Here is a 24052-nt window from a genome sequence, read left to right on the forward strand (position 1 = left end):
CACACAGACACACACACACACACACACACACACACACACACACACACACACACACACACACACACACACACACACACACACACACACACACACACACACACACACACACACACACACAGACACACACACAGACACACACACACACACACACACACACACACACAGACACACACACACACACAGACACACACACACACACACACACACACACACACACACACACACACACACACACACACACACACACACACACACACACACACACAGACACACACACACAGAGAGAGAGACGGAGAGAGAGAGAGACTTAAATTCACACAAGACACCTGATGAGACAGGAGAAGTACTCCAGATGTAACAGACTGACCCCCTGACACATAAACTACTGCAGCATAAATACAGGAGGCTGAGACATCAATATACACTAAAATCATAACACAGTCATAGAAATCAAACACATTCTTCCCCACAGGCACCAATTCATCACATTATTTTAAATAAGAGGCCAAATAAACGAATAAGCAGATTTAGCGAACTCAGTGGAGATAGACGGGTTCTCCAGAGTTAACCGTCCCTGGTATCTTGTACTGCAGTAAAGAATATCTTGACACTGAGGGTATCTTGTACTGTGGTAAAGAATATCTTGACACTGAGGGTATCTTGTACTGTGGTAAAGAATATCTTGACACTGAGGGTATCTTGTACTGTGGTAAAGAATATCTTGACACTGAGGGAATCTTGTACTGTGGTAAAGAATATCTTGACACTGAGGGTATCTTGTACTGTGGTAAAGAATATCTTGACACGGAGGGTATCTTGTACTGTGGTAAAGAATATCTTGACACTGAGGGTATCTTGTACTGTGGTAAAGAATATCTTGACACTGAGGGTATCTTGTACTGTGGTAAAGAATATCTTGACACTGAGGGAATCTTGTACTGTGGTAAAGAATATCTTGACACTGAGGGTATCTTGTACTGTGGTAAAGAATATCTTGACACGGAGGGTATCTTGTACTGTGGTAAAGAATATCTTGACACGGAGGGTATCTTGTACTGTGGTAAAGAATATCTTGACACGGAGGGTATCTTGTACTGTGGTATCTTGACACTGAATATCTTGACTGTGGTAAAGAATATCTTGACAGGGTATCTTGTACTGTAAAGAATATCTTGACACGGAGGGTATCTTGTACTGCAGTAAAGAATATCTTGACACGGAGGGTATCTTGTACTGTGGTAAAGAATATCTTGACACGGAGGGTATCTTGTACTGTGGTAAAGAATATCTTGACACGGAGGGTATCTTGTACTGTGGTAAAGAATATCTTGACACGGAGGGTATCTTGTACTGTGGTAAAGAATATCTTGACACGGAGGGTATCTTGTACTGTGGTAAAGAATATCTTGACACTGAGGGTATCTTGTACTGTGGTAAAGAATATCTTGACACTGAGGGTATCTTGTACTGCGGTAAAGAATATCTTGACACGGAGGGTATCTTGTACTGCAGTAAAGAATATCTTGACACGGAGGGTATCTTGTACTGTGGTAAAGAATATCTTGACACGGAGGGTATCTTGTACTGTGGTAAAGAATATCTTGACACGGAGGGTATCTTGTACTGTGGTAAAGAATATCTTGACACGGAGGGTATCTTGTACTGTGGTAAAGAATATCTTGACACGGAGGGTATCTTGTACTGTGGTAAAGAATATCTTGAAACGGAGGGTATCTTGTACTGTGGTAAAGAATATCTTGACACGGAGGGTATCTTGTACTGCGGAAAAATAATATATTGAAATGAGGAGGGACCACCTGGAGTTGTCCAATAACAACCACTCTGAAGCCCTCTTTTTTTACATTTTATATATATTGTCAATGTCATTACATTTTAATTTAAAACTCAAGTACAACGGCTGTGCTATTATAGTGTACATCAGGTCAAATGTCAAGTCTATCAGATACTGTGATTGCAGTGCTATTGTTTACAAATTAACAGACTAATCAATTAGTCTTGTACCTCAAACTATTTGTTACCGTTCTGCGCTGAGACAAAATCCCATAACCCCCTGCCATTGGGAGTATTCATTTTGGACTAGGTTCAAAGAAATGTCAGTTAAATGTTGGTGATTAAGTGCTGAATTGTTTGCAGTTCAGATGTAGGCCAATGCATTATAACATGTTGACTTTAAACTGAACTTCCTAATCGGTGGAAGAAATGGTCATGCACTGTAAATGTGACTTTTCCCCGGCATTTTATTTTGAACAACGTTGAGTCACTGTGAAGGGAAATGGGTTACACTGATGATCACAGGGTCATCAGAAAGATGAGTGCGAACGAGTGTGTAGAAACCATGTGTGAGGTGAACCCAGGTGAACTAGCAGCTCCTGGGAGGGCTATGGTGATGGCTTTTCTATTTGAACCCGTACTTTGTTTCTACACACGGTTTCCTCATCGATGATACCCATTACTGTCTATTGTTAGATTTTAAAAAGCCTCCAGTTACAACAGAATAGTACTTTCATGCTGTTAAAGCATACAGTGCCTTGCGAAAGTATTCGGCCCCCTTGAACTTTGCGACCTTTTGCCACATTTCAGGCTTCAAACATAAAGATATAAAACTGTATTTTTTTGTGAAGAATCAACAACAAGTGGGACACAATCATGAAGTGGAACGACATTTATTGGATATTTCAAACTTTTTTAACAAATCAAAAACTGAAAAATTGGGTGTGCAAAATTATTCAGCCCCTTTACTTTCAGTGCAGCAAACTCTCTCCAGAAGTTCAGTGAGGATCTCTGAATGATCCAATGTTGACCTAAATGACTAATGATGATAAATACAATCCACCTGTGTGTAATCAAGTCTCCGTATAAATGCACCTGTACTGTGATAGTCTCAGAGGTCCGTTAAAAGCGCAGAGAGCATCATGAAGAACAAGGAACACACCAGACAGGTCCGAGATACTGTTGTGAAGAAGTTTAAAGCCGGATTTGGATACAAAAGATTTCCCAAGCTTTAAACATCCCAAGGAGCACTGTGCAAGCGATAATATTGAAATGGAAGGAGTATCAGACCACTGCAAATCTACCAAGACCTGGCCGTCCCTCTAAACTTTCAGCTCATACAAGGAGAAGACTGATCAGAGATGCAGCCAAGAGGCCCATGATCACTCTGGATGAACTGCAGAGATATACAGCTGAGGTGGGAGACTCTGTCCATAGGACAACAATCAGTCGTATATTGCACAAATCTGGCCTTTATGGAAGAGTGGCAAGAAGAAAGCCATTTATTAAAGATAGCCATAAAAAGTGTTGTTTAAAGTTTGCCACAAGCCACCTGGGAGACACACCAAACATGTGGAAGAAGGTGCTCTGGTCAGATGAAACCAAAATTGAACTTTTTGGCAACAATGCAAAACGTTATGTTTGGCGTAAAAGCAACACAGCTCATCACCCTGAACACACCATCCCCACTGTCAAACATGGTGGTGGCAGCATCATGGTTTGGGCCTGCTTTTCTTCAGCAGGGACAGGGAAGATGGTTAAAATTGATGGGAAGATGGATGGAGCCAAATACAGGACCATTCTGGAAGAAAACCTGATGGAGTCTGCAAAAGACCTGAGACTGGGACGGAGATTTGTCTTCCAACAAGACAATGATCCAAAACATAAAGCAATATCTACAATGGAATGGTTCAAAAATAAACATATCCAGGTGTTAGAATGGCCAAGTCAAAGTCCAGACCTGAATCCAATCGAGAATCTGTGGAAAGAACTGAAAACTGCTGTTCACAAATGCTCTCCATCCAACCTCACTGAGCTCGAGCTGTTTTGCAAGGAGGAATGGGGAAAAAATTGGGTCTCTCGATGTGCAAAACTGATAGAGACATACCCCAAGTGACTTACAGCTGTAATCGCAGCAAAAGGTGGCGCTACAAAGTATTAACTTAAGGGGGCTGAATAATTTTGCACGCCCAATTTTTCAGTTTTTGATTTGTTAAAAAAGTTTGAAATATCCAATAAATGTCGTTCCACTTCATGATTGTGTCCCACTTGTTGTTGATTCTTCACAAAAAAATACAGTTTTATATCTTTATGTTTGAAGCCTGAAATGTGGCAAAAGGTCGCAAAGTTCAAGGGGGCCGAATACTTTCGCAAGGCACTGTATATTGGTTGTGTGTGTGTCCCCGATTTGGTCTGGCATGACGGCATTATTCCCGAAGGCTTCCTCTCCTCCTTCCTCTCTCCCCTCCCTTCTATCCATCTGTCTCTCTCCTCCTTCCTCTCCCCCTCCCTTCTATCCCTCTGTCTCTCTCCCCCTCCCTTCTATCCCTCTGTCTCTCCCTTCCCCTCCCTTCTATCCCTCTGTCTCTCTCCTCCTTCCTCCCTTCTATCCCTCTCCCCTCCCTTCTATCCCTCAGTCTCTCCTCCTTCCTCTCTCCCTTCCCCTCCCTTCTATCCCTCTCTCTCTCCTCCTTCCTCTCTCCCCTCCCTTCTATCCCTCTGTCTCCTTCTCCTCCTCCCCTCCCTCCCTCCTCCCTTCTATCCCTCTGTCTCTCTCTCCCCCCTCCCTTCTATCCCTCTGTCTCTCCCCCTCCCTTCTATCCCTCTGTCTCTCCCCCCCTCCCTTCTATCCCTCTGTCTCTCTCCCCTCCCTTCTATCCCTCTGTCTCTCCCCCTCCCTTCTATCCCTCTGTCTCCCCCCCCTCCCTTCTATCCCTCTGTCTCTCCCCTTCTATCCCTCTGTCTCTTCCCTTCTATCCTCTGTCTCCCCCCTCCCTTCTATCCCTCTGTCTCCCCCTCCCTTCTTTCCCTATCTGTCTCTATCCCCCTCCCTTCTATCCCTCTCTCCCCTCCCTTCTATCTCCCTCTGTCTCTCCCCCCCTCCCTTCTATCCCTCTGTCTCTCTCCCCCCCCTTCTATCCCTCTCTCCCCCTCCCTTCTATCCCTCTGTCTCTCTCCCCATCCCTTCTATCCCTCTGTCTCTCTCCCTCCTTCTATCCCTCTGTCTCTCCATTCCCCTCCCTTCTATCCCTCTGTCTCTCCCTTCCCCTCCCTTCTATCCCTCTGTCTCTCTCTCCCCTCCCTTCTATCCCTCTGTCTCTCCCCTCCCTTCTATCCCTCTGTCTCTCTCCCCTCCCTTCTATCCCATCTGTCTCTCTCTCCACCTCCCTTCTATCCCTCTGTCTCTCTCCCCCTCCCTTCTATCCCTCTGTCTCTCTCCCCCTCCCTTCTATCCCTCTGTCTCTCCCCCTCCCTTCTATCCCTCTGTCTCTCCCCTCCCTTCTATCCCTCTGTCTCTCTCCCCTCCCTTCTATCCCTCTGTCTCTCCCCTCCTTTCTATCCCTCTGTCTCTATCCCTCCCTTCTTCTATCCCTCTCTCCCCCTCCCTTCTATCCCCTCTCTCCCCTGTCTCCCCCTTCTATCCCTCTGTCTCTCCCCTCCCTTCTATCCCTCTGTCTCCCCCCCTCCCTTCTATCCCTCTGTCTCTCTCCCCTCCCCCCTTCTATCCCTCTGTCTCTCTCCCCTCCCTTCTATCCCTCTGTCTCTCTCCCCTCCATTCTTTCCCTCTGTCTCTCTCCTCCCTCCCTTATATCCCTCTGTCTCTCTCCCCCTCCATTCTATCCCTCTGTCTCCCTCCCCTCCATTATATCCCTCTGTCTATCCCTCTGTCTCTCTCCCCCCCTCCCTGTCTATCCCTCTGTCTCTCTCCTCCCCTCCCCCCCTTCTATCCCTCTGTCTCCCCTCCCTTCTATCCCTCTCCCCCTCCATTCTTTCCCTCTGTCTCTCTCCTCCTCCCTTCTATCCCTCTGTCTCTCTCCCCCTCCATTCTTTCCCTCTGTCTATCTCCCCTCCCTTATATCCCTCTGTCTCCCCCTCCCTTCTATCCCTCTGTCTCTCTCCCCTCCATTCTATCCCTCTGTCTCCCCCTCCCTTCTATCCCTCTGTCTATCTCCCCTCCCCTATCCCTCTGTCTCTCTCCCCTCCCTTCTATCCCTCTCCCTATATCCCTCTGTCTCCCTCCCCTCCCTTCTATCCCTCTGTCTCCCCCTTCTATCCCTCTGTCTCTCCCTCCCTTCTATCCCTCTGTCTCTCTCCCTTCTATCCCTCTGTCTCTCTCCCATTCTATCCCCTCCCTTCTATCCCTCTGTCTCTCTCCTCCTCCCTTCTATCCCTCTGTCTCTCTCCTCCTTCCTTCTATCCCTCTGTCTCTGTCTCCTCCCCTTCCTTCTATCCCTCTGTCTCTCTCCCCCTCCCTTCTATCCCTCTGTCTCTCTCCTCCTTCCTTCTATCCCTCTGTCTCTCTCCTCCTTCCTTCTATCCCTTTGTCTCTCTCCCCCTCCCTTCTATCCCTCTGTCTCTCTCCTCCTTCCTCTCCCCCTCCCTTCTATCCCTTTATCTCTCTGCCCTTCCTTCTCCCCTCCCCTTCTATCCCTCTGTGCACTTACCCGCCCCTGCCGGTCTACCATAGTCCTTTAGGAGTGCACGGCAGCAGCACTAACATCTTTTAGCTGTTAGCAGTTAGCCATTAGCTGAGGTGTAGAAAAGGAGGAGGGGGGTCTTCCATTTTTTTCAGGGATGTCTACCGCGAGCGCATCAACCCTCAGACCCCTCTATCATACCCTTCCCCTCTCCTTCTCCTCTTGTCTTCTAGCACCTCTCTGCCTCAGCATCTCAATCACATGCTCTCTCGTTCGCTCTCTCTCCCTCCACCCAGCCCCAGCCCAGACCTCTGCATCAGAGAAGCTGTGTTAGCCAGTAGCATCGCAGACCCTGTAGCTGGGCGAGAGGGGAAGGGAGAGGGAGGAAAAGGAAGGTGGGAAAACCGGTGTGGTTCTCTCCACATGCCTCCACTAGCTGTTGCCAGACCAAACCCAAACCTGTGGCTCCCCCGTTTGGCCGAGGCTTTGGACCAGCAGAATCTGACACAGCAAAGGACCCTCCTGCAAAGGACCCTCCTGCAAAGACCTGGAAGGAAACCTTTACCTTGACTGGAAGGATTTCTACTCTGGATGTGTTTCCTTATGGAAGTCTGCTGGAGGTATTAGATTCAGGAGTCCTTTTTAAAGCCTTTGTGGATGTTTCTCCCTATTGAACTCCGCTTCTGAGGGCCTTGGCAATTTCAATGCTCCTTTTTGGGAGTAAAGGATTTCCTGACAGACCGAGACACACACACACTCAAGCTTGTTTGTCCTGCTAAGGCTCCCTGTCAGAGCCTCCCTACTCTGCCTCTCCCTGATCTCTACCACCACTACATCTGTTTCCTCTCTTGGACTCTGAGTCACCACCGTCCTTAAAGTCCATTCAGCTGTTAACACAACGCCAAGACGTCACTGTTTGGGATGGAAGCAGCTTCAGCCTAAGGCGGCGTGGCTAATAGACAGAATCACTTCAGTCTCTTCCTCCCCTCAGCTTCTGATGTGTGTTACATCAGAAAGGACCGCTTCGGACGTGAAGGGACTACATCATTTGGAAGGGAGGGATGTTTGTGGACAGATTTTCAGAAGCAAACTCAGTCTGCCCTGACCTATATGTCTATAGTGTTACCTCTAGGCTGGAGATAAAGACGATCATTGAAGTCTGTCTTTTGTCCTTGTTATTAAGCCTTGGTCTCAGTTGTGAAAAGAGAGATGCTTGCTCTTTGAAGACGGGAGGGGGATAAAAAGGTGAAGACTCATTACCTGTCATCCGCTTAAACCGTCTAGCCTCGTGCCTGTCTGTTGCTAGGCAATGGCATCCCCCCTGTTTTGGGATTTGTTGTTAAGAAAAGCAGATGAGTATCCTTGCACTGTATTTTCTGCCTCACCGTATCTACATTATGCCGACTGCGCTGGTCAGTTGTGATGAAGGGACTATAGTGTCGAGGGGCTATATCGGCTCTCTGACAACGGAGCTTACTGAATGAACCCAACCACCTCACTGATTCTCTGGTGCTCAACCCTACTGGATCCTCTCTACCTGTGGATCTATTCGTGGTATATTTCTGCTGAGTATGTATTATTGGGGGACGACAGGCTTGGCCAGTCTATCGAGAGAAGCTCTGATCCAATACCTCACTGTGTTGTGTGTGTCACTACCTGATGCGGAACTATCAACCTATTCTTTCCCCCAAAAGGTCACTGCTGCCATTCGTAAGACCTAGCTTGAATTGCCAAACAGCATAAGAGAAAAATCTCTGCTGAACCCTGACCTGAAGTCTTGGTCGGATTGTCCGATATTGGACTTAGCGCGGACAAAGCTGGGACTGCACGCTGGAGTCTCCCTGCACCCTGACCACCCTGGTCCCAGAACTGGAGTCTCCCTGCACCCTGGTCCCAGAACTGGAGTCTCCCTGCACCCTGGTCCCAGAACTGGAGTCTCCCTGCACCCTGACCACCCTGGTCCCAGAACTGGAGTCTCCCTGCACACTGGTCCCAGAACTGGAGTCTCCCTGCACCCTGGTCCCAGAACTGGAGTCTCCTGCACCCTGGTCCCAGAACTGGAGTCTCCCTGCACCCTGAGCACCCTGGTCCCAGAACTGGAGCCTCTGCACCCTGGCCACCCTGGCCACAGAACTGGAGTCTCTCTGGACCCTGGTCCCAGAACTGGAGTCTCCCTGCACCCTGGCCACAGAACTGGAGTCTCCCTGCACCCTGGCCACAGAACTGGAGTCTCCCTACACCCTGGCCACAGAACTGGAGTCTCCCTGCACCCTGGCCACCCTGGTCCCAGAACTGGAGTCTCCCTGCACCCTGGCCAGAGAACTGGAGCCTCTCTGCACCCTGGCCACCCTGGCCACAGAACTGGAGTCTCCTGCACCCTGGCCACAGAACTGGAGCCTCTCTGCACCCTGGCCACAGAACTGGAGCCTCTCTGCACCCTGGCCACAGAACTGGAGCCTCTCTGCACCCTGGCCACAGAACTGGAGTCTCCCTGCACCCTGGCCACAGAACTGGAGCCTCTCTGCACCCTGGCCACAGAACTGGAGTCGCCCTGCACCCTGGCCCCAGAGCTGGAACCTCTCTCCTCTCCATCTTTCTCTCCCTCCCATTCCCCCTCCACCCAACCATCACCCCCAGTCACTGCCATGCCCACCCAGCTACCAGCGGCACTGCGGATGGGCAGCTGGGGGTCAGAGGAAGGGGGTTCAGCGGAGGAGAAAGCTGGGGAGACAGACTCTGTCTGTAAGGTGATGGGGCTCCTGGGGATGGGCCATCGCCTCTTCGTCCCCAAGCTACTTGCGGTGAGAGATGGACTGGATAGGGACTGGGGTTGGGGCAGGGACTGAGATGGGGACTGGGGCTAGGACAGGATAGGCGTTAGTCCAGGGATGGGCAATCTTACCCTGCGAGGGCAACTGTTGTCCAACAACATACTTTTGTAATGTAGCTATATTGTTGAATTGTTCAATAGCTTGGGCTGTTAATTTAGTGTTTTGTGTGAATCATCATTATGTCATTGTATGGTGCTGTTACGTTCAGCCCTGCTAACAAGGTCCTCAACCCGTTTTAACCACCTGTCTCACTTGAAATGACACTACCAGATATCTTGGATCAAAGTAGTATTACTCGAGGTTAATGTAATGGAACTTCCAGGTGAGCAGTCGTCAAATCAGTCGGAAATAAATCTGGTTTATTACAAGTTGCAACATGGAGACAATGTCACAACAGAAGCAGAGAAACTGTGTAACGGGCCCCTTGGAGGAGGCCCTACTCTGTTAATCACACAGCACTGACGGTACTGTAAACACCTGCACGAGGCTTGTAAGAAGTCACAGAGACATTATCAGTGTTCCCCCGACTCAGTCTGGTGTCAAACTGTAACCATAACATTCAACACTGGTTAGATGCTGGCAGTCAAACCGGTCCAAGGTAAAGCATCACTGCTTAGTCTCCAACAATATGTTCACTAAACTAAAACTACTTTTATTAATGGTTAACTCCTGTTTCCCTTCCCTCAAGGTAAAGCATCACTGCTTAGTCTCCAACAATATGTTCACTAAACTAAAACTACTTTTATTAATGGTTAACTCCTGTTTCCCTTCCCTCAAGGTAAAGCATCACTGCTTAGTCTCCAACAATATGTTCACTAAACTAAAACTACTTTTATTAATGGTTAACTCCTGTTTCCCTTCCCTCAAGGTAAAGCATCTGTCTGAGTCTTCCCTCACATATGATCATGTTTATTACATATAAATCCATATCAACAGTAAATAAAATACAGGAAAATAACTAATCAAATCATTTCCAATTACAGTTGAGTACTATGATCTTTCCAACTTTACGAAACAAAGATGGACGGACGTTCTAGTGTCGTGTTTTCTGTCTCTGTCGTATTCCAGTCTATTGGCTGAGCTTGTCGTCTTTCTCCTCAGACGTCCAAGGAAGACCTACTTCAGACTGACTTTGAGGGGGCTCTGAAGTTCTTCCGGGTCCAGCTGCCCAAACGCTACAGGGCTGCAGAGAACGCCCGCAGGCTCATGGAACAGGCCTGTAACATCAAGGTAGGAACCATTATTCTCTGTTTTCTGTTCTACTTGTTTTACACACTGCACTGACCACTGGTCCAAAAGGGAGCTTATGCTTCCGACTGGGCGAAGTCCAGTTTTAGTTCAGTCTAGTTGAATTGCCTACATCACTTCTAAGCCAGGTTTGCCATAGTCTACCTAGCAGGTTTTGAGGATATTTACCTTTACCACTCCAGTGTCGCTGCACATTGTAAATATGGTATTGGCACTGACCCTGTATTTCGCTTACTTACTTTCTCTCGTTCATCTTATCAGTAGTATTATAATACTTTTTAAAAAGTCAAGTATTTGTCATGTGTTTTTGTTCTACTTGACGTTGTTTTATAGTACTACTGATATTGTTGGGAAAGAGCAAGCAGGAAAGTCATTTCATTGTACTAGTGCACATGACGACTTTAAACTTCATATTTCCTTGTAAACATACAGTTGAAGTCGGAAGTTTACATACACCTTAGCCAAATACAATTAAACCCAGTTTCTCACAATTCCTGTAATTCAATCCTAGTACAAACTCCCTGTTTTAGGTCAGTTAGGATCACCACTTTATTTTAAGAATGTGAAATGTCAGAATAATAGTCGAGAGAATGATTTATTTCTGCTTTTATTTCTTTCATCATATTCCCAGTGGGTCAGAAGTTTACATAAACTCAATTAGTATTTGGTAGCAGTGCCTTTAAATTGTTTAACTTGGGTCAACCAATTTAGGTAGCCTTCCACAAGCTTCTCACAATAATTCCTCTTGACAGAGCTGGTGTAACTGAGTCAGGTTTGTAGGCCTCCTTGCTCGTACATGCTTTTTCAGTTCTGCCCACACATTTTCTATTGGATTGAGGTCAGGGCTTTGTGATGACCACTCAATACCTTGACTTTGTTGTCCTTAAGCCATTTTGCCACAACTCTGGAAGTATGCTTGGGGTCATTGTCCATTTGGAAGACCCATTTGTGACCAAGCTTTAACTTCCTGACTGATGTCTTGAGATGTTGCTTCAATATATCCACATAATTTCCCTTCCTCATGATGCCATCTATTTTGTGAAGTGCACCAGTCCCTCTTGCAGCAAAGGACCCCCACAACATGATGTTGCCACCCCCGTGCTTCACGGTTGGGATGGTGTTCTTCGGCTTGCAAGCCTCCCCCTTTTTCCTCCAAACATAATGATGGTCATTGTGGCCAAACAGTTCTATTTTTATTTCATCAGACCAGAGGACATTTCTCCAAAAAGTATGATCTTTGTCCCCACGTGCAGTTGCAAACCGTAGTCTGGCTTTTTTATGGCGGTTTTCCTTGCTGAGCAGCATTTCAGGTTATGTCGTTATAGGACTCTTTTTACTGTGGATATAGATACTTTTGTACCTGTTTCCTCCAGCATCTTCACAAGGGCCTTTGCTGTTGTTCTGGGATTGATTTGCACTTTTCGCACCAAAGTACTTTAATCTCTAGGAGACAGAACACGTCTCCTTCCTGAGCGGTATGACGGCTGCGTGGTCCCATGGTGTTTATACTTGCGTACTATTGTTTGTACAGATGAACGTGGTACCTTCAGGCGTTTGGAAATTGCTCCCAAGGATGAACCAGACTTGTGGAGGTCTACCATTTTTTCTGAGGTCTTGGCTGATTTCTTTTAATTTTCCCATGATGTCAAGCAAAGAGGCACTGAGTTTGAAGGTAGACCTTGAAATACATCCACAGGTACACCTCCAATTGACTCAAATGATGTCAACTAGCCTATCAGAAGCTTCTAAAGCCATGACATCATTTTCTGAACATTTTCAAGCTGTTTAAAGGCACAGTCAACTTAGTGTATGTAAAGTTCTGACCCACTGAAATTGTGATACAATGAATTATAAGTGAAATAATCTGTCTGGAAACTATTGTTTATAAAATTACTTGTTTAATGCACAAAGTAGATGTTCTAACCGACTTGCCAAAACTGTAGTTTGTTTACAAGACATGTGTGGAGTGGTTGAAAAACGAGTTTTAATGACTCCAACCTAAGTGTATGTAAACTTCTGACTTCAACTGTATTTCCTTCTCTCAATATCTTCTATGTGGAATAGCACACCACATCCGCAGCCTGTCAGTGTGTGGTTATAGATGTTCACTGTACCTCCTACCACCTCCCACAAGGAGAATATAATGAGCTGAGGTATTTGGGGAATGTGCTGAGGTCAGAAGAAGTGGCCTAAGCGCGTGCACACACACCCACACACACACACACACACAAACAGCACACACACACACACACACACAGCACACACACACACACACGAGCACACACACACACACACACACACACACACACACACACACACAGACACACACACACACACACACACATACACACAGATGGCAGCGGAGAAGCTGTGTGTCTCTGTGTATGTCGTGTGTGTGTGTGTGTATGTTTGTGTGTGTGTGTGTGTGTGTCGTATGTTTGTGTGTGTGTGCTCGTATGTTTGTGTGTGTGTGTGTGTGCTCGTATGTTTGTGTGTGTGTGTGCTCGTATGTTTGTGTGTGTGTGTGCTCGTATGTTTGTGTGTGTGTGTGATCGTATGTTTGTGTGTGTGTGTGTGTGCTCGTATGTTTGTGTGTGTGTGCTCGTATGTATGTTTTGTGTGTGTGCTCGTATGTTTGTGTGTGTGTGTGATCGTATGTTTGTGTGTGTGTGTGTGTGCTCGTATGTTTGTGTTGTGTGTGTCTGTGCTCATGTGTGTTTGTTTGTGTGTTTGTGTGTATGTGCTCGTATGTTTGTGTGTGTGTGTGCTCGTATGTTTGTGTGTGTGTGTGTGTGCTCGTATGTTTTGTGTGTGTGTGATCGTATGTGTCTGTGCTCATGTGTGTTTGTTTGTTTGTGTGCTCGTGTGTGTGTGTGTGCTCATATGTTTGTTTGTTTGTTTGTGTGTGTGCTCAAATGTTTGTGTGTGTGTGCTTGTATGTTTGTCCACGCGTATGTTTGAGTGCGCTCGTATGTGTTTGTGTGTGTGTGCGCTCGTGTGTGTGTGTGTGCGCTCGTGTGTGTGTGTGTGCTTGTATGTTTGTGTGTGTGTGTGTGTGTGCTTGTATGTTTGTGTGTGTGTGTGTGCTCGTATGTTTGTGTTTGTGTGTGTGCTTGTATGTTTGTGTGTGTGTGTGCTCGTATGTTTGTGTGTGTGTGTGATCGTATGTGTCTGTGCTCATGTCTGTTTGTTTGTGTGCTCGTATGTTTGTTTGTTTGTGTGTGTGTGCTCGAATGTTTGTGTGTGTGTGTGTGCTTGTATGTTTGTCCACGCGTATGTTTGAGTGCGCTCGTATGTGTTTGTGTGTGTGCGCTCGTGTGTGTGTGTGCTTGTATGTTTGTGTTTGTGTGGGTGTGTGTGCGCTCGTATGTTTGTGCGTGTGGGTGCTGGTATGTGTGTGTTTAGCGCTTGCTTTGCAACTGTGTCTCGGTGGCAAAGCAGGGAGCCCTTCTAGTTTTACAGGAAGGAAGAAGAGCACGATGGAAGAGATAATTCTCTCCTTCCGCACCCATCCCTGCTCTCGGTATGCATCTCTCTCTCCCTCCACCTCTCCCCTGTGTATGTCTAATGACAGGATATCCTGAGTGTAGACACTCTGCGTACGTTATTATGTAATTATTGCCTCGTACAAGCTTGTCTTTAAAAGCTTCTGGAAGAAAATGATCTGCTAAATGTTTGAGTAATATTACTCCACCTTATCACGTACTGTCATGATGTAAAACAATTGTGCTCGTGCATGCGCACACACACACTGCACTTGCAGTACTGTGGTGTTATATGCCAGTGTGCGATCTTCTGAGTCATTTTTCACAGAGAAATGTATTTGCTGTTTAGACCGAAGTGTACACATCGTCAGATAGAGGAATAACTGAGAGAGGCAGGCTTTAGGACCATGAGAGAGAGGAGAGAGGAGAGAGAGAATGCTAGAGCGGGTAGGTGGGCCTTGCATTGACTTCAGTGGACAAGGTGAGCTGAACAGGTGCATTCATGGTCTGCCTGCCACACAGTGAGTCAGCAGCAATATGACAAGGAAATGGAGGAAAACTTCTTATCTGTCTTTTTCTACTAGCAGCTGTGCATTCTGGATCTACTCCAGTGTTTAGAGAGAGACACTTTATCTGGTAGAGAGAGAGAGAGACTCCGTGAGCATAGCCTTGCTATTGAGAAAGGCCGCTGTAGGCAGATCTGGCTCTCAAGATAAGACAGGCTATGTGCACACTGCCCACAAAATGAGGTGGAAACTGAGCTGCACTTCCTAACCTCCTGTCCAATGTATGACCATATTAGAGACACATATTTCCCTCAGATTACACAGACCCACAAAGAATTTGAAAACAAACCTAATTTTGATAAACTCCCGTATCGACTGGGTGAAATACCACAGTGTGCCATCACAGCAGCAAGATTTGTGACCTGTTGCCACAAGAAAAGGGCAACCAGTGAAGAACACACACCATTGTAAATACAACCCATATTTGTTTATTAATTTTTCTCTTTTGTAATTGAACTATTTGCACATCATGACATTTGACATGTCTTTATTCTTTTGGAACTTCTGTGAGTCTGTTTACTGTTCACTTTTTATTGTTCCCTTTTGTTTATTATCTAGTTGACATATGTTTCCCATGCCAATAAAGCCCTTAAATTGAAATTGAGAGAGAGAATCACCTTTGGCTGGAGACAAACGCTGCAGTGGGACTGAGACAGATGGAACCAGTCTGTACTCTGAGCCTGCATGGCTGTTTGTTTAGCTTTAACCACTCGGAGGAAATCAAATCCACTGGCGGCTAAAATAAGGTCTTGACGGTGATTGTGGTGGCCATCGAGTCTCTTGGGAGCTTAACGTGTTATAGCAACCTTCTGAATATCTGACTGACTGGCCTAGGAACTGCTGTGTAACATGAGGGACTTTCATACTCTGGGGCATCCAAGCAACTGCCTTGACTCTGACCTAGTGTAGGGAGAAATTGTTCAACTGCTATCATCCACTCGCTCCCTTCCCCCTCCTCACTCAAGGGAAGACCATACAAGAAGCAGCGTCAGCACATCGACCCCCATTGACCTCCCAGAAGACACACACACACCAGAATGGCACAACCGTGTGTGTGTTACAGGACCCCACCACTCATATGAATTGCCTGATTGGGCAACAGCAGCAGCTCTCTCATCTTGGGATTTCAATTCTCTCTTCAATGTCCTCTGAAGTGACATTGTGCCTGAGGTGTTTTGACAGAGAAGAGCCTAGTCTCCAGAATTAGCCACTCTATTTTTGCATCTTGTCTTTTTTAAACCCTTTCTTCACATCTTTTTGTGGAAGATGTGTGTGCATGTGTGTTCCCTTCTCTCAGGAGACAAATCTCACGGAGTCCGAGAGATACTCTCATCACAGAACTTGGTGTCGTTAGAAGGAATGAAGCACAGTGTCTACTGGCAACTACAACCATCATACCCTGTCAATGGAACTATACTTCCCCATGGACAAGTGCAGAATTGAATCAGTTGATGATATACCTCAAATGTTCATGAGTGCCAAGGAAGGAAATATAAGCCAGCCTGCTCAATTTATATTGTCCTTACATTTTTTTTTTTTTTGATGTCTGAAGCGGATCAACTTGACTCCTAAGCAGCTTAGTCGAGTACAAGAATTCACTGGCACCTGCTAGTTGGGGAGCGATGCTAAGCTTTCAGCGACTAACAACCCCCCCGGATTATGGGGAAATGATTTACATTTCACAGCACTTAAACACCCCAATAACAATGTAGAGGAGACTTTGAGACATTTCCAGGACAAAAATTAGATTTATCGACGCCTTGGAACATATAGGATTTAAATCCATTTAAAAATCAAATTGGGATGTCTACCGAAGGGGCATGATTTGAATGATTAATATGATTTCTTCTGCCTGCCTTTGACAGCCCTCTGGGAGACGTTTCATGCTCAGCAGTTTCACCATTTAGAAGAAGTGGAGACAGAGAGAGCAAGAGAGAGGGAGTGGTTGCTGTTTCTTAGACGCTACTCCCTTGAGAGAAGGAAGGGAAGAAGGAATAAAGGATGAGAATGTTGTGTACAGTGCCTTTCCCCACCAGGGACATCTCCTAAGAGAACTGGGCAGAGTCTCAGCAGGAACTACTGAAGCTAACGCTAAAGCTTACCACGGTGGGGTCCTGATAAGTCAGGCTGCAGGCAGCGCTACAGACAGCTGTGTGGTTTAGTTTTTTTGTGTCACCTTGAATTCAAACATCAGACGCGCTGTGTCTGCAGTCGTTTTTTTATTTTTGTTCACATTGTTTCGTTTTTAAACTTTTTTGGGGAGGACACGCAGTGTGTGACGTATACAGACTGCGGGGGCAGTTAACACATCGAGTCATTGTGGTTTGTCTGACAGCTCCAACACTTCCTCACACATACTGAAACACACAGTTGAAGTGTGTGCATGTGTGTTGTTGTGTGTAGCCATCTCCGAGTGTGTCTAAACCAAACTTCATCTTAATAAGACCGAAGGGAGTGGAAAATAATACCGGGAGTGCAACCCAAGAGGAGCTGGAAATACGCCACGGATTGGAGGACAAACAAATGGAGGAAATGAAGAAAGGAGGAGGAGGAATACCAGCCTGGCAGTTCTGAGGAAGAGGGGGAACGAAAGACACACTATCCTCCTCACAATACGCTTGAGAACACCAAGCATCAGAGGGAGAGAGAAATACAACAGGTGTGTTGTTCTGCAGGGCTCCTCCCTCCCTCTCTCCATCACACCCTCCCTTAGGGGTGTGGCTTGTACCTTGAGTGACTGTGAAAGAGGCCAGTCACTCCTCAGGCTCTCTGATAGACCTGTTGACTCCTCTCTTCCTCTCCACTCCTCTCTTCCACCCCTTTACTCTTTTCCACTTCATCCACCTGTGGAATTGACTGCCCTGTGCCAAGATGATGGAAGAGATCTCTATCACGGTGGCGTACGATGCCCACGTCATCAATCAGATCTGTGAGGAGGATATCCTGGCTAGTCTGGTGGCCCTCTCCAAGCCTCCCAAACCTGTGGTAGGTCTGTCCCTCCTCAGTCCTGGCTACTTTGGCAACTCAACTCTGTTCATGCACTATTTTACTGCCTGAGAACGGCTAAAGGAAACACTGCTTTCTTTTTTTCAGTAGTGAGAACTGTCCTTCCTGCTGTCTTGTAGATTGTAGCGTGTGCGTTGACACACTGAAATACATTAGTATTCACATTGTAGTTATAGTTCAGTGTTTGTCAGTGTGTTCTCATGGAAATCTTTTCCCCCTCTCCAGTCAGCTTACCCTCAGGATACTAATGAAATTACAACTGTCAGTTTGTTTATATTAAAGATGGATTACACTTCACCCAGCATGCATGCTTGTGTGTATGTTTGAGGTTGGTCATCGAAGTCAAAACACGACCCAATTTTTCCTGAAATGTCTGTTTTGAATCCTTAGGTAAGTGCAGTCATTTCAATATTCTAATTCTTTCAGTCAGGTAAGGCAGGCACCATTATGCCACAGAGCTAGCCAATATTCCCCCTGTGCACAGTCTGTCAGGTCTAGTCGAGAACACTGTGCTTGTCTCAGATTCACAACATGCATTTCCTATCAGCTGGGCTCAGTTCTATGGCTACTTCTCACATTAGGTCATCATCACACATTGAAATTCAAATCAAGAACCATTTTCAACACAATTGAGTTGCAATGGATTTATTGAATTGCAATTGACCCCAACATTGACATACATGTTTTTTGTTATGTCTATATGAGCGATAATGTGTTCTTTCTTACACGTGGGCACTGTGCATACATACGCACGTGCCTTAACTGTGTATTGTGTGAGGGTCTAGTATTGAACAGGAATGTATAACATTGTACTGTAATCTCTAACTGTTGTGTGCCTGTGGGTTATAGCCGGCTGTTGTACTAGAAAGGAGTGACTGTACATAGGTTATCACTGGAGAGCTGAGCCTCATGAACACTGGCATATTCTAACAGTGGCTCAAGGTTAGCTTATACTTAGGCTATGTCCCAAATAGAACCCTATTCCTTATATAATGCAATACTTTTGTCCATTAGTACATTACTTAGGTCATAGGGTGACATTTAGAACTCAGACAGTCTGTTTTGGTTCTCATTGCTCTACATAGCCCCCAGCTGTCACTGCCTCCAATATACACTGTACAGTTGAAGTCGGAAGTTTACATACACCTTAGCCAAATACATTTAAACTTAGTTTTCACAATTCCTGGCATTTAATCCTAGTAACGATTCCCTGTCTTAGGTCAGTTAGGATCACTACTTCATTTTAAGAATGTGAAATGTCAGAATAATAGTCGAGAGAGTGATTCATTTCAGCTTTTATTTCTTTCATCACATTCCCAGTGGGTCAGAAGTTTACATACACTATATTAGTATTTGGTAGCATTGCCTTTAAATTGTTTAACTTTGGTCAAACGTTTCGGGTAGCCTTCCACAAGCTTCCCACAATAAGTTGGGTGAATGTTGGCCCATTCCTCCTGACAGAGCTGGTGTAACTGAGTCAGGTTTGTAGGCCTCCTTGCTCGTACACGCTTATCAGTTCTGCCCAATTTTTCTATAGGATTGAGGTCAGGGCTTTGTGATGGCCACTCCAATACCTTGACTTTGTTGTCATTAGGCCATTTTGCCACAACCTTGGAAGTATGCTTGGGGTCATTGTCCATTTGGAAGACCCATTTGCGACCAAGCTTTAACTGATGTCTTGAGATGTTGCTTCAATATATCTACATTATTTCCCTACCTCATGATGCCATCTATTTTGTGAAGCGCACCAGTCCCTCCTGCAGCAAAGCACCCTCACAACATGATGCTGCCACCCCCGTGCTTCACGATTGGGATGGTGTCCTTCGGCTTGCAAGCCTCCCCCTTTTTCCTCCAAACATAACAATGGTCATTATGGACAAACAGTTCTATTTTTGTTTCATCAGACCAGAGGACATTTTTCCAAAAAGTACAATCTTTGAAGCCACGTGCAGTTGCAAACCGTAGTCTGGCTTTTTTATGGTGGTTTTGGAGCAGTGGCTTCTTCCTTGCTGAGCGGCCTTTCATCTTCACAAGATCCTTTGCTGTTGTTCTGGGATTGATTTGCACTTTTTGCACCAAAGTACGTTCATCTCTAGGAGACAGATCACGTCTCCTTCCTGAGCGGTATGACGGCTGCGTGGTCCCATGGTGTTTAGACTTGCGTAATATTGTTTGAACAGATGAACGTGGTTCCTAATGATGAACCAGACTTGTGGACGTCTATACATTTTTGGCTGATTTCTATTGATTTTCCTGTGATGTCAAGAAAAGAGGCACTGAGTTTGAAGGTAGGCCATGAAATTAATCTACAGGTACACCTCCAATTGACTCAAATTATGTCAATTACCCTATCAGAAGCTTCTAAAGCCATGACATACTTTTCTGGAATTTTCCAAGCTGTTTCAAGGCGCAGTCAACTTAGTGTATTTAAACTTCTGACCCACTGGAATTGTGATACAGTGAATTATAAGTGAAATAATCTGTCTGTAAACAATTTTTGGAAAAATTCCTTGTGTCATGCACAAAGTAGATGTCCTAACCGACTTGCCAAAACTATAGTTTGTTAATATGAAATTTGTGGAGTGGTTGAAAAACTTGTTTTAATTACTCCAACCTAAGTGTATGTAAACTTCTGACTTCAACTGAATATACAAAAGTATATGGAAACACTTTCAAATTAGTGGATTTGGCTATTTCAACCACACCCCGTTGCTGACAGATGTATAAAATTGCGCACGCAGCCGTGCAATCTCCATAGACAAACATTGGCAGTAGAATGGTCTTGAGAATGGTCTCATTGGATGCCACCTTTCCAAAAGGTCAGTTTGTCAAATGTTCTTCCCTGCTAGAGCTTCCCCAGTCAACTCTAAGTGCTGTTATTGTGAATTGGAAACGTCTAGGAGCAACAAAGGCTCAGCTGCGAAGTGGTAGGTCACACAAACTCATAGAATGGGACCGCCGAGTGCGGAAGCGCATAGCACTTAAAAATCGTCTGTCCTCGGGTTGCAACACTCTCACTACCGAGTTCCAAGCTGCCTCTGGAAGCGTTGTCAGCACAAGAACTGTTTGTCGGGAGCTTCCTGAAATGGGTTTCCATGGCCGAGCAGCCACACACAAGCCTAAGATCACCATGTGCAATGCCAAGCGTCGGCTGGAGTGTTGTAAAGCTCGCCGCCATTGGACTTTGGAGCAGTGGAAATGTGTTCTCTGGAGTGATGAATCACGCTTCACCATCTGGCAGTCCGACAGACGAATCTGGTTTGGCGGATGACGGGAGAACACTACCTGCCCCAATGCATAGTGTCAACTGTAAAGTTTGGTGGCGGAGGAATAATGGTCTGGGGCTGTTTTCATGGTTCGGGCTAGGCCCCTTAGTTCCGGTGAAGGGAAATTTTTACGCTACATCATACAATGACATTGTAGACGATTCGGTGCTTCCAACTTTGTGCTTGTCTCACACACAGTTTGGGGAAGGCCCTTTCCTGTTTCAGCATGACAATGCCCCCGAACACAAAGGAATGTCCATACAGAAATAGTTTGTTGAGATCGGTGCCCATGATTAATTAATGCCCATGATTTTGGAATGAGATGTTCGAGGAGCAGGTGTCCACATACTTTTAACTTTGGGAATATATCTTGTTTGGCATATTTTAGATTTGGGATATATCAGCATATTTATAGCATATTATATATAGCATATTTTAGCATAAGAAATATAATTTCATATGTTTAAGCATTGGAAATACATTTTGTATGGCTCATGGATAAATGGCTAGATAGGAAGCTACTTCAGAGATGGCGAAATTAGTGTGGATAATGTTGAAATGATCATTGGTTTTAGTGAGCGACATTAGAGGGCTATCATTAGCTGTGTTTTATGGGCCTGTTAATAGTCATAAAGGGGAATGCTGATGGCCTATATACAACTTCAATGGAAAAAGTGAGGGTGAAATAGTGTCATCTTCTGCCACTTTCAAGGCTGTCTGTGGTCAGATATGACTGAATGTGCGAGGGGAAGAATGAGTGTGTTGGGGGAAGAAGAGGACGGGGGCGAGTGGGCTGGAGGGGGAAACCTTGTGCCTTCTTTTCCAGAAGGTTCCATATTATGTTGTCATCTGAAATCAAAACTGTAGGGGTGTATGGAAGCTTTGTGTGGTTTTGTTTTTTGGCTCTTGCTCTTTCTCTGCAGGTCAATTTTGCCAGTCACTTCACACGGTTGGGCTACTCATCAGCTCTCGCTCTCTCTCGCTATCGCTCTCTCTCTCTCTCGCTCTCTCTCTCTCTCTCTCTCGCTATCGCTCTCGCTCTCTCTCGCTCTCTCACACACACATGGACAAGCTTCTATGGCATATTCTTTTTCAGGTGAAAGCTCTTTCATCAGCAGTATTTCTTTCTCTCTATTTCTCGAGTTCTCTCTTTCTCCTTTTCATATTGTTTTCAGATAATGGCTCCTAGGGCGGTGACAATACCATGGCAAAAATGAAAACATCAGGCAGACCAAACTCTTTGGTTCTTTAAAATCCTGCAGTATTTAACATTGTGTTCTGTAGCTTGAAAATAAATATATGCGACTCTTGATGACAACATTATGTTTGTTTCCAATATTCAGGGTGTTTTCCTAAATAAGTCAAATCTGCTTCCTTTTTTTGGTTTACTTGCCATGATACTAACGGGTGTTAATAATGGCTCCCTTCTCTCTACCCTTCTCCCCTCTCCTCCCAGAGCTTGTGTTGGTATCTTTCCAGGGCGTCACACACTTAAACACACACTTGTGTTCAGTCGTCAGGAACAGAAGGGCCGAGGGGGATGGAGGGTCCTTTCGTAAAGTTCCTGTTGTTCACTGGGTACAACCAAGGCCAGTGGAGCATAAACAATGCTGATAGGCTATCTTATCAACCACACACATCTATTAGCCCTTTACAAGTTACAAAATACAGCATGGAACAGGTTTGACTGCTTCTTGAACTGTTTATGGATTCCTGTCTGTAATAATATATTACATCAGGACTGGTGAGTTCATGGTGTCCATATATGTTCTAAGACACTGGGCCTAGGATGCTATCAGGCTGAGAACAAACGACATGGGCAGATGGCTTGCTAACAATGGAGTATCTGTATTGTGGGTAATTGATAACCTAGGGGGGGTATATTTGCCACCCCGGTCCCACAGGGTAAGGGTCAGGTGTACATTATTCATGGCTAAGTAGGCTAGTGAAGAAAGAAGGTAATGTCCACTCAACAGGCTGTTTAGTATCCTCATTATAACCCAGTGCAATATGTCTTCTTTATAAATCCAGTGCAATATGTCCTCGTTATAAACCCAGTACAATATGTCTTCTTTATAAACCCAGTGCAATATGTCTTCTTTATGAACCCAGTACAATATGTCCTCGTTATAAACCCAGTGCAATATGTCTTCTTTATAAACCCAGTACAATATGTCCTCATTATAAACCCAGTACAATATGTCCTCGTTATAAACCCAGTGCAATATGTCTTCTTTATAAACCCAGTACAATATGTCCTCGTTATAAACCCAGTACAATATGTCTTCTTTATAAACCCAGTACAATATGTCTTCTTTATAAACCCAGTACAATATGTCTTCTTTATAAACCCAGTACAATATCTCTTCTTTATAAACCCAGTACAATATGTCTTCTTTATAAACCCAGTGCAATATGTCCTCATTATAAACCCAGTACAATATGTCTTCTTTATAAACCCAGTACAATATGTCTTCTTTATAAACCCAGTACAATATGTCTTCTTTATAAACCCAGTACAATATCTCTTCTTTATAAACCCAGTACAATATGTCTTCTTTATAAACCCAGTGCAATATGTCCTCGTTATAAACCCAGTACAATATGTCTTCTTTATAAACCCAGTGCAATATGTCTTCTTTATGAACCCAGTACAATATGTCCTCGTTATAAACCCAGTGCAATATGTCTTCTTTATAAACCCAGTACAATATGTCCTCGTTATAAACCCAGTACAATATGTCTTCTTTATAAACCCAGTACAATATGTCTTCTTTATAAACCCAGTACAATATCTCTTCTTTATAAACCCAGTACAATATCTCTTCTTTATAAACCCAGTACAATATGTCTTCTTTATAAACCCAGTACAATATGTCTTCTTTATAAACCCAGTGCAATATGTCTTCTTTATAAACCCAGTACAATATGTCTTCTTTATAAACCCAGTACAATATGTCTTCTTTATAAACCCAGTACAATATGTCTTCTTTATAAACCCAGTGCAATATGTCTTCTTTATGAACCCAGTGCAATATGTCTTCTTTATAAACCCAGTGCAATATGTCTTCTTTATAAACCCAGTGCAATATGTCTTCTTTATAAACCCAGTGCAATATGTCTTCTTTATAAACCCAGTACAATATGTCCTCTTTATAAACCTACAGTAAGTATGCATATTTTTACTCCATTCCATGCAGGAAATATACAACATTGTATATT

At 44.9% G+C, this 24052-nt stretch overlaps 1 protein-coding gene across 3 annotated transcripts in view; it reads left to right on the forward strand.

The window, feature by feature from the left end:
- LOC112252073 (rab GTPase-activating protein 1-like) overlaps positions 1-24052 on the forward strand; it is a 152560-nt gene that overhangs the window by 104456 nt on the left and 24052 nt on the right. For 2 of the 3 annotated variants that reach the window (XM_042323002.1, XM_042323003.1), the window contains one exon: positions 10361-10489. In XM_042323002.1, the coding sequence (XP_042178936.1) occupies positions 10361-10489 (129 nt within the window). Of the gene's footprint in view, positions 1-10360; positions 10490-16575; positions 17544-24052 lie in introns of those variants that run through there. The other variant, XM_042323004.1, reaches the window with a different exon arrangement.

Source organism: Oncorhynchus tshawytscha, linkage group LG06 (assembly GCF_018296145.1).
Source record: "Oncorhynchus tshawytscha isolate Ot180627B linkage group LG06, Otsh_v2.0, whole genome shotgun sequence".
In the NCBI taxonomy this organism is placed as follows: Eukaryota; Metazoa; Chordata; class Actinopteri; order Salmoniformes; family Salmonidae; genus Oncorhynchus; species Oncorhynchus tshawytscha.